This window comes from Camarhynchus parvulus, chromosome 2, assembly GCF_901933205.1.
Source record: "Camarhynchus parvulus chromosome 2, STF_HiC, whole genome shotgun sequence".
NCBI classification, from domain to species: Eukaryota; Metazoa; Chordata; class Aves; order Passeriformes; family Thraupidae; genus Camarhynchus; species Camarhynchus parvulus.
In genome coordinates, this window is record NC_044572.1 from 66,378,741 (window position 1) to 66,390,067 (window position 11,327).

General features: G+C 42.4%; 1 protein-coding gene across 3 annotated transcripts in view; it reads right to left on the reverse strand.

The window, feature by feature from the left end:
• Positions 1 to 1,883: 1,883 nt before the first annotated feature.
• Positions 1,884 to 11,327, reverse strand: part of DSP (desmoplakin) — a 39,246-nt gene continuing 29,802 nt past the window's right edge. Inside the window, exons 21-24 of one of the 3 annotated variants that reach the window (XM_030971101.1) lie at positions 11,159 to 11,266; positions 10,427 to 10,525; positions 9,086 to 9,583; positions 1,884 to 5,743 (exon numbers count right to left, since the gene is read on the reverse strand). In XM_030971101.1, coding sequence (XP_030826961.1) covers positions 2,549 to 5,743; positions 9,086 to 9,583; positions 10,427 to 10,525; positions 11,159 to 11,266 — 3,900 coding nt within the window. In that variant the 3' untranslated portion in view covers positions 1,884 to 2,548. Of the gene's footprint in view, positions 5,744 to 7,291; positions 9,584 to 10,426; positions 10,526 to 11,158; positions 11,267 to 11,327 lie in introns of all 3 variants that reach the window. The other 2 variants (XM_030971098.1, XM_030971100.1) reach the window with 2 other exon arrangements.

Below are 11,327 nucleotides of genomic sequence, written 5' to 3' on the forward strand. Positions count from 1 at the left end.
TAGCAGTGCCATGCCCCACCTGCTGCCTACTGTGGTTCAGCTGCTACTCAGACCCTGGGCACCTGGGCGTCACACACCTCTGGCCATATAAAGCCACCTCTAACACCAGCACCTGCTGCTGGAATGTGTGCAAGGAGAAAGCACTGTCAACACAATTTCTGTGATATCATCTCCTATTTCAGTCACTGTGAGAGGACAAAATGTTGACTGAGCAGTATGAAAGGTAGTATGCAAAGATGGAGCTTTAAACAATGTAACAGAGATGCCAGGAATGCCTTGAATAAAACACTTAAGCACAGGCGGCTGTGGAATGTGTAGGATTTCTCAGCCCATGCAAAATGTAGGGGTGGGTGCACTCCAAAGTGAACATTTCTTTAGTAATGACCAGCTTTACTCTTACTGTACACAGTCATTATAAGCTGCAGAATCAGTCTGGAATTCTATTAAGCAGTGATTGTTTTGGGGTTTTTTTTACAGAGCTGTTTCTCCCTAGCAGTCAGAAAGCCTTTCAGACACTGACTCCTCCTCTGTGGTACAGCTAATAAACTCAGCTGTAGAGAGAAATCTCCAAAGCTCTGAAGATTCCCTAGATGACAGGATGCACTTTCTCACCTACTTTCTGTGGAGGTCTCCAACACTGACCTGTAAGAATCCCAATAATTTCTTAGTCCAGTAACTGAAGATAGTTTATATATGGCAGAGATTTTAGACACAGCCATCATCTTCAGGAAACACTAGAAATGTTTCTCAGACTAGAGGGCAAACTTCATCCAGAGACAGCAGGATCAGAACACGTGCTATTCCTTACTGCACAAAAGAAACATTCTACAAAAAAAAAATAGGCAGCATAATTAACAGTGACTAACAGTTATGCCCATTATCTTCTTTCTATTTATAGGAACTAAAATTCATAGAGCAGCAGGGTTCCTACATGGTTGATGGCTAAAAGGAGGTACGTGCTTTGAACAACTTTAGGGAAAAAATTATTTCAGCTACTGGCAAATTATACTAACAGTTTTGTCACTAAAGCATTGTATAAAAGCATAGCATGTCACTAAAGCAGTTGTATAAAACTATACTAAATTCTTGTAACTGATCAATCATTGTGCCTACTCAGAGGTATCTGCACTGTGTGTCACAGGGGAGAGGACAGGACAGCCCCCATGTATACAAGTCTTTTTCTGCGCTGGCTGAAGTGGTTTCAAATCACTCCTGTGCCCTCTAATACTATGGTCATTCAGTTCTGCTCTGATTCCTCAGCTCAGATAAAAGGAGTCAGCAGGATGGCAGCAGCCTACATAAAACTGATGACAGCAAGGTATCATGCAAGCACTTCTACACTACCGCGGTTCTCTCAAGCTAGGCTTTCAGGAGCCAACAGAAGAGGCAAAAGGATATCACAAGAGGCAATTGTTCAGGTTTTGAAATATGTTCCTGTGCCACAGTTGGCCAGGTAAGCCGGACAGTTTTTTGTTTTGCTCACTGTCCAAACTTGCATGGATGTGTAAGGGAGAATCTGACTCAGTGCCTTGTAGCTGCAGAGACAGTGAGCTGGATTACAAGCAGAAAAAATATGCTCCCTGTTATCATCATCAACTCTATAAACAAGTGTGCAAACAGGCATTCTGCTTCTGGGGCATAGTTTCCATTATTGATGCTACCTTAATTTTCTTACTGAAAAATCAGAATTAGAAGTCCTCATTCATAAAAGTGATGGCCCAGCATCATGAAATGTAACTTGCCTGTGCACTTTCTACAACAAAGGTACTATCTGCTTCTTTTAAAAATGGTTATTTCTCTAACTTGCACTTCCAAGAATGTCCACAGATAAAATTATTAAGTACACACCAAACATTTTAAAACTTCAGAAGTTTATTGTCCAGAATAGCTGGCATGGTACAGTTAGATTCTTTTTTCTTTGTTACAGGGAAATAAAGCAAAACAGTAGAAAATTGTATATGGGTTAACAGTAAAACAAAAGCCCAGCCTAGTAATAGCCCTTTACATCCACCAAGTTATACTTCAGAAAATGACTAGCCAAACATAAAGGAGTAGAGCATCTGAAAGACAGTTTCATGTTTACGGTATAGATTCTAAACCAGTACTAAGGGCGTTTTCTGTCCGTATTGTTAATATATTTTTTTTTTATAATAGCAAATTGAAAAAGGTCTATGTGGATAAAAAGTTAACTACTGCAAGACTTTCAAACCTCAGTTATCACCTTATAGGTTGATAGTAACGGATAACGAGAGAAGGCACATGACACAGTACTTAAAATATACAGAGACCTATTAAAATCCTATGACTAAAAGGAAATGGGAACTGAAACTCAAAATTCACAAATAGTACTTTTGCATTCCCTAATCTATATTCTATAAGTTTGCATCCAAACATTTTACAGCTTTTTCAGAGGAAAAGTGTAACACACCCAGAAAAGACTTCAAGGCTTTGCTTTGAGTTACTTTGTTGGTTTTTTTTTTCTTTTAGTAAATGGAATATAGGATAATCTAAATGATAATAAAATGCAGACACATTCCCTCACTTGTTATTAGCGCCCAATAGACCCACTGCTGAAGGCTGAGTATGAGTAAGAATATGAAGAGCTTGCTGAGGCATCAAAGCTTCCTCTCCTAGACCCACTGCGTGAGCCTGAACGCGAGCCAGAGCGAGAGCCAGAGCGAGAGCCAGGTGCCGAGGAGACATTGTAGGGACTGGATATGCCTTTAGAGGAAACAGAGGCTGCTTCCAACAGTTTAAGCCCGGTGATGTCTTCCACCATTGACCGGTTCATTGCATCTTTGTAGGATATTTTCAGCTTGGTCTTGGGGCAGGTCAGAATTTTGGGATAGCTGTTGGTGTCTTGTAATTTCTGGGAAGCGCGGCCGTCAATCAATCCATTCCTAATGGCTTCTTCAGTAGTTATTCTTCCACGCACTTCCGGGTCCACAAGACCTCCAGTGAGGTACTGGAATTCAAGGAACCTCTGCCCAGCCTCATAAGGCAGCCATTTCTCCTTCACTGCTTCAGCTGCTGACATCCTCTTGCGTCCGCCCTTTATGCCTTCGAACCCTATGAAGGCCTTCTGGGCTGGTTTCAGACGTGTGGCCATATCCTGATCGATGATGCCTTGGCTAGTGGCTTCCTGGAGTGAAAGCCTCTGGCCAGTGGTAGGGCAGATTATGCCGCCGGTGCAGGCCTGGGCTTCAAGTAACCGCTGCCCAGTGATGCTATCCACGATGCCCCTCTGTATGGCTTCTGAAATGGAGATTTTCTCCAAGTTTTCCGTGTCAAAAATGGCTGCAATAGGACTGCACTCATCTGGGGTCTCTGAGAAAGAACCACTCCTGATCACTGAAGAAGAGCTCCTAACACTCAGCACGGTGGGAGACCGAGTCACTGACTCATGCCGGAACACCTCGTCAGTGCCATTACGGCAGGAAATCATGTCTGCAAACTGGGTCAGGCTCAAGCTGCCAGAACGGTACTGGTCAAAAAACTTCCTCTCCACCAGGCCTTTATCAATGGCGTCTTGGATGTCGTACTGGCTGCCTGTTTTTCTGTCCACAAGGACGACTCTACTGCTGCCATCTGATCCTGTGATAGTTATTTCTTCCCACTCACACTCCTGTTCAGCTAGCTCTGTGTAGGTGTCATAATCTATGAGGCCTTTGCTGTACGCCTCCTGAACGGACATCTCCCGGTTGGTTTCTGGATCTACAATGACCACCCTGCGCTTCCTAAGGGTGTTCTTCTGTGAGGTGTGCACCATCTTCTTCTTCTCTCTCAGGGGCAGAAGGCAGAGCCCTGTTGCATCATCCTTTATGCATCTTTCTTTCAGCTGCAGGTAGGTCAAGTTTTCCTCAGTGTTGGGATCAAAGAACCCTTTGGTGTCATCACTTGGATCACTGAGGATCTGGTTGAGCTCCTCATTGAAGTAGCCACGCTTGTAGGCTGTCTCTACTGGCAAGCGGTAGCTCTCTTTGGGGTCAATGATCCCACCAGTAGCAATCTGTGCCTCCAGCAGACGAATGCCGTGGCCTCTCTCTATGAGCTCTTTGTTCATTGCTTGGAACAGAGAAATGATGTTTCCAGTTTCTGGGTCTTTGTACCCAGTGACAGCTCTTTCAGCAGAGAGAAGTTTCTCTTTAAATTCAATTCCAACAAGGCCTCTTTTGTAGGCTTCCTCAACAGGCAGCCTCACATTGCTGACAGGATCCACTATGAATCCTGTGGCTGCCTGGGCTTCTAGGAGTTCAAGGGCTGTTCCTGGCCTAACCAAACCTATTTTCATAGCCTGGTAAATGCCAAGTTTCTCTTTAGTAGCCTCATTGTAGATACCAGCAATACAGCTAGAGCCTTGAAGGAAATCAATAATCCTCTCACTCACTTCTTCCACTGTAATTGCACCTCTTTCCAAATCATTCCTTGTTGATTCCTTAATGATTCCAGCCTCAAGCAGTGCATCTGCTGAGACAGGCTGCCTGATCCCTTGGAATGACATACTCCTCTTCTGCACTGGAAGGAGCAGCAGGCCAGTGTGTGGTTCAATCCTGCATTTTTCCTTCAGCTGCATGTAAGTGACTGCCTTTTTGGTGGTGGGATCAATGAAGTTCTTTGTACTGCCTTGGCAGTTGTTTAGCATCCTGTACAGGTCTTTGTCAATCAACCCACGAGATAAAGCTATCTCTTTGGGTAGGAAAACACTGTTGACAGGATCAACTATCCCTCCTACAGCCAGCTGGGCTTCAAGCAGACGAATTCCAGTTTCTCTGTCAACCAAATTTTTCTTGATGGCTTCAGATACTGGCACAGTTTTGCCTGAGAAAGGATCCTTAAATCCTGTAATAGCCTTTTCTGCTGTATAGATCTGCTCTCTGTCATCGAAGTCAATCAGATCCCTGGCGATAGCACTGTCCACTGTTAATATCTCATTTCGGTGTGGGTCTATCACACCTCCTGTTGCTGCCTGGGCTTCTAGGAGCAGGACTGCGTTTTCTGCTGTTAGCAGCTGGTTCCGTTTGGCCTCAACAAAAGAGTACTTCTGTCTGGGCGAAAGGGACACCCCTGCAATGGCACCTGCCCCTTTGAGGTAGGGTTCAATGTCAGCCGCGACCTCTTCCACCGACCTCTGCCCCTTCAGCAGTTTATCCAGAGTGAGTTTGTCTATCAGCTGGCACTCATACAGCTGCATGGCTGTGATCTTCTTCCGCAGCCCACTGAACACCAGCTTGGAGGCATCGATACAGAAGTCTTCCTCGGTCTGTGTGGATCTGTGAGCCCCATATGGGCGCTGCTTGAGCTTCTCAATCTCTCTTTGCAGCCTGAGACGCTCCGACTCCAGCTCTGACTGGTTTTTGACAGCGGTCTCTTCCAGTCTGCACCGGTATCTCTCCTCAATCCGTTTGATTTCCATCTGCAGCCTTTCAATCTCACTCCTCAGGCTGCTCTTCTCCCTCTCACTCTTCTCCCTCTCACACTGGATCTTCCTTATGGATTCCTCTGTTCGGGAGTGCTGGCTCTTCCACTGATTGAGATCATTCAGAATTTGTTGCTTCTCACTTTCCAGGCGTTGCTTCAAACGTGATTCTGACTCCAGGGTAACTTTCAAACGGTTCAGCTCCTCTTCTAATCTCTGCAGTCTGGCTTTGTCTTGCTCCAAAGCACTCATTTTAATCAGCAGGGTTTCTCTTTCTTGCATAATCTGACTACACTGATTTTTGGATTCTTGAATCCTACTGGATGCCTACAATTGTGGAGGAGAAATAAAGCAAGAAAGGATGGTTAGAGTTTGTGCTGGTCAGTTATGCCCTCTGTCTACAATGCTCTCCAGCCTGTCATTTAACCTGCAGCAAACTCCCACTGGAAAACATTCTAGTGACAGCAGCGCCTTACCCAAGATTATGGAACACATAAACCAGAGAAGGTACATTATCCCTTCACTTACAGTGTCTTCAGTACTGCCAGAGACTCAAGAGACTTCAATCTGTTACCCACAGTCTCGACCTTCAGCTGATTTAGTTCTCTGAAACTTTTTGATACTTCTCACAGTACACTGACAAATACACAGAGCATTTGAGACTCATAAATAGCCTGATGCTCAGCAGCAGGGCAATTTGTATCAGCTAAGGACTGGTCATACATGGATAAAAGGAAACATATGACTCAATTTTTGCTTTCCTGTTAGTTTCACATGTCACTCCAAACAATTTTACCTGCTTTGCCTTCCATTCTAATTCATGCAGTGTCTTCATGTATGTGTTCATATGCACAAACACCCACAAGCATGCATGTTTGCATGCATATTAAACTGAATACAAGTTTATCTACTTGTAATACATGCATATATATGTCTATATATATATGTATATACGTATAAATATATATATATTCACGGGTGTTATATAATCCTAAATGTTAGTATTTTTTTTTATATCAGCATTAGGATTTTTAGAATAAAGGAAAGAAAAACTGAATAAAGGATATGAGAAAAGAAATATAAGGGACAAGTTTAGGAAAAAAATACATTTTCACAAGTGCTCACTTCTATATATTTAAAGAGTAGCTCTTTGTACAAGAAACCAAGCAGAATAACAAAATACTAAAAAATGTTTTCTTTGACTTGTTTATGTTGTCACCTAAAGTTTAAGAAGTAAGGGCCAATAGTAAAATTTGCAAATGCACTTAGTGACTTAGGAACATAAGTCCCCAAAACAGTCCAAGAAAGATAGGCTTTTCGTACCTTAGGCACAGCTGACAACATGACTCTTAATCCTCACTTGGAGTTAACATCTTACCCAGCTAATCAGCACCTTGACAGCTTGCTGGTTCTGGGGTTTTTAGCCAGTTTAGTTTGTGACAGTACTCAGGTCAGCCTCAAAGGATGGCTCTAACCCATCCTGGCTGAAACAGCCTGCGAAGCACACAGCCAGCAGGGAACTGTTAAAGCACAGTGGTACTCCACATGCTCCCATTTTTCCCTAGGATAGTTTGCTGGACACTGGCACAGAACACAGATTTCTTCTGGGGCAAGGCCTGAGAACAAAGCTCTCCTAGGTGATGAAAGCTTATGGCTCCCTAGAAGAGTTTCCAGGGAGCAAAGAGGTTAAGGAAGTGGCCAAATCCTGGCATTTTTCTTTAAAACTTAACCATGAGGAAGGGTCATAAAGGGAATGTTAGTCACAAGTACAGTGACTTCAAACAGCAAAGAGTGAATTAATTTGTTCAAATTGACACTGCAATTAATTATATATTTGAGAAACAGTAAAGCTGGGATCAAAATATGTGTGAATACCTCTAGAGCTTGCTTTTGGAATTTTTCAATTTCCTGTCTCAATTTTTCCCTTTCTTTCTGTAAATCATTAAGCAACCCCTGAAGTTCCAGGGTTTGCTTGCTGCTCATCTGAAGCTGATTCTTTAGTTCAGCAATGGTGGCATTTTTCTCATCAACTTCATTTCTGACCATTCTGAGGTCATCGTACTCCAATCTAACATTTCGCAGCTCCTCCTCCAGTAACAAGTGTTCCTTGGTAAGGTTCTCGGTGAGAGACTGAAGCCTTTCAATCTCTATTTTGCACTCATTCAAGGCTTTGCTTTTTTCCTCAGAGGTTTTCTGTAAGTGCTCATATCGTAGGTGAGCCTGTTTTAATTGCTCCTGTTCTTGGACCAACTGACGACGTAAAGTCTCAATATCAGATGTGCATTTTCTTAACTCCTCCATGTATCTTTGCTTCTCTCTCACATGACCATCTAATACTTCTCTTTGGTGTCTAAGGTCATCTTCATTCCTCTTCTTTACAATAGATACTTCCTCTATCTGCTGTGTGAGATTAGTTATTTTAACCGATTGGTCTCTCAGAGATCTCCTCATGCCTTCTATTTCCTCCTCCAGTTTTTTCCTCCTGGACGTTTCCTCCATTAAATTTTTGTTCTGTCTGCAAAGCTCCTCCTCCAGCTTATGTTTCTGGATCTGCAAGTCTTTTACAGTGCTCTGGAACTTTGCACTTTCTTGATCCCTGCCTTTTTTCTCTTGTGAAACTCTTTCATAGTCAATTTTCAGTCTGGCCAGTTCCTGCTCTTGGATCCTCAGCTTGTTAATTGTCTCAGTCGCACTCGTGTTTGCTTTCTGCAGGTCGAACTGGACTCTTTTCAACTGATTGTTCTCATCCTCCACTTCTTTCCTCTGACTTGTTTCTACATCCAACAACTTTCTCAGCCTTTCAATCTCTTTGTTTCTTTCCTTAATGGTTTTAGAAGCATCATCAAGTGACTGTTTGTACCGCATGCTTTCATCAGAGTGTCTCTGAATAACTTGTTTTAGCTCAATCTCCAGCTGCTGTTTCTTCTGAGAAAGCTCTGAGCCAGCTGCCTTCTGCTGCTGAGCATTCTCTTCTATTTTCCGTAGATTATCTGTTGTCTGACTTATCGTATTCTTCAGTCTCCTAATTTCCTCACACAAATTCCTATTTTCTCTCATGGCATTATCAAGCTGTGTTCTATAATTATTTGTCTCCTCTTCCTTTTGCATGGTGACCTGGTGAATTGTGTTCTTTGTGATATTAATCTCAGTTTCATATTTGTTCTTTAAACTAATAATTTCCTCATCATAACTGTTTCTTACCTTAGCCAATTCATTTTCAAGTTCCCATCGGCTTTTAGCCTCTTCCTGAAGCTGAAGCTTTAGCCTTTCTAGCTCCTTAGTTTTATCCTGAATAGTTGAGGCAGCCTCCTCAAGAGCCTGCTTGTATCTTGAGTTGTCTTCCCCACGAAGCTGAATGATCTGTTTCAGCTCCAGCTCTAACTGGTGCTTCTGCTGTGACACCTCAGAACTGCAAGCCTTCTGCTGGAGAGCATCTTCCTCTGCCCTCCGCCGCTGGTCTGTTGTTTGCAGAATGGCATCGTTCAGCCTCACGATCTCATCCTTAAGGTCTCTGTTCTCTCTTGTCAGTCTGTCAACCTGGGCTCTGAGGCCTTTTGCATCATCATCTTTTTGTGCAGCTATCTGCTGGATTGTTGTCTTCTTAATATTAATTTCTGTTTCATACTTGTTCTTTAAATTACTCATCTCCTCGCTAAACTGGTTTCTTACCTTAGCCAGCTCATTTTCATACTCCCTCTTCCGTGTGCCTTCGTCCTGAAGAAGAACCCTTAATCTTTCTATCTCGTACTCCTTCTCCTTGATGACCTTCTCAGACTCTAACTTCTGCCAACCAAGGCTGTCTTTCTCATTTTGCCTTGTTTTTTGCAGTTGGTCATAGTCATTCTTCTGCTGCTCATATCTATCCTCCAGCAACTTCCTTTTCCTTTTCTCATCTTCAGTCTCGTAAGTCAACCTGGTTATTCTGTCATTTAGATCCTTTATTTGGGCATAGCATTTGTCTAGGTTTTGCTTAGCAGAATTTCCATCCATTTCAGCTTGTCTTTTCATTTCCTCCAAACTCATCAGCTTTGCCTTGAGCTGAGAAATGTCCATCTGGTACTTCTGCAGATTTTGCTCCAGGAATTTATGTTTGTTGCTTGTCTCTGAATTTGAATCCCTAGCAAGTCTGAGTTCCTCTTCCAGGAGCTCAATTTTGGTGTTTTTCATCTGCAACATGATAGCAGAAAAACAAACTGAAAAACTCCCATAAATATTTTGACAACTGTTTCAAAATCATCACATGCAATAAAATATACATTGTAACACTGACAACTTAAAAATTATTTTTTTCACTACCTCAATGACATCTAAACTTCCTTTTCTTATTTAATGTCATCAGGACAGATTCTGGAATCTTTATTTATATAAAAACCTTATTCAGAAATCGGCATATAATGACTATCAGAGGGGCAAAGATACTTGATAGGGGGAGGGAGGTGCATTACTGATAGTAAAATGTGGTCTAGCAGAAGTTCGCCAGGGAAGTATGGAACAGTCACCTTTAGAACCTCCCCACTTTTCAAACAGGTGAAAATCACATTCCATACATGCAACTTCTTTAACGGGCATCCCTGTTTCACTGAGCTGTATCAAATCAGAGCTGCTTCTTTCGAAACACTTTAGGATATCATCTAAAATGAGGTGCCCTCAACCATGAGGAGCAAGTTTTCAGCACTGAGGTATCTGTGCTGTCACTGAGGTCAAGGCTGGGATGGGTAGGGAAGGATCGCTCATGTGCCTTGATGAACACCTCCTTATTTACCAAGGAGACCAGTTCTCTACCTCACTTCACACACCACCTTGGAGGTCCATTTGTAAAACACTGTACTTTTTCACAAAAGATGCATGATATGCCTCTTTTGTGCTGATATGCCTCCTTTGTAGGACACCTCTGAGTTCTGGATATAGTTTTGTGAGCTATTTTATACTGTACTTCCTGCATCTGGTTAGTGATAGTTTTCTAATCTGTGATAAAAATGAAAGCTAGAGAAAATAAAAGATTTGGAATACCTTCAGATCCTCCATGCTCTTTAACATTTCACTCAAGAATCTGTAATAATCTCCTGATCTTGTAAGAAGCTCTATATAGCGGGACTGAGCCTCATTAGCCTTGAAAAGAAACAGGATTGTTAGCAGCTTGTAGTAGAGTTAGACATGAACATACCTATGTCCAGACCACTTAAAGAATTCCAATCTACTTGAGCAAACACATCACTCAACAAGGTAAAAAGCAGATTCTCCTCCTCACAAATTCACATGACATTCTGAGGACGCCAAAAGTATGAATTCTTCCTTACAAAAAATCCACATATTTTTTGGTTTTTCAGGATTGTTTGCCCCCCACTGCTGATGTGATATTCAAGCCTTCATCCCCTGGTTCATCCTGCTCTTCCTGTCTGACAGTCACAAGTAATCCAAGATAAATTTTTAATAGCAGTTAATTCCCTGGCTGAAAGTGACTAAACCACTTGGGGCAAGAATCTACCTTTCTCACAGTATGTATGCAGTGGACACTGCATAGGAATGAGATAAATTCCTGAGGGCTAATCTAATGTCTGAACAAGCCCAGGTCTGATTTTACAGCACAATGACTATTCTGCACTAATTCTTTTTGCTTACGTGCTTAGTGCACATTACCAGTGACAGTGCTAAGTGTTAGAACACAGCTGGGTATGACTCAACAAGGGCTCACACAGACAAACAAATGCATTCAGAAGATTGAAAGGGAGGAAAGAAAGGTACCTCTTGTAGAATTAGGACTGCAGGAGACTGAACCACACTCTTCTTGATAGGTATGTTGAGCAATGTTTCTAATCCCGAACTGTAGGAAGCAACCTGTAGTTCATAATCCTGAAAAACAAGACAACAACCCATTTAAAAACTGCCAAAGAATTCTCGGTGAAACTATTTC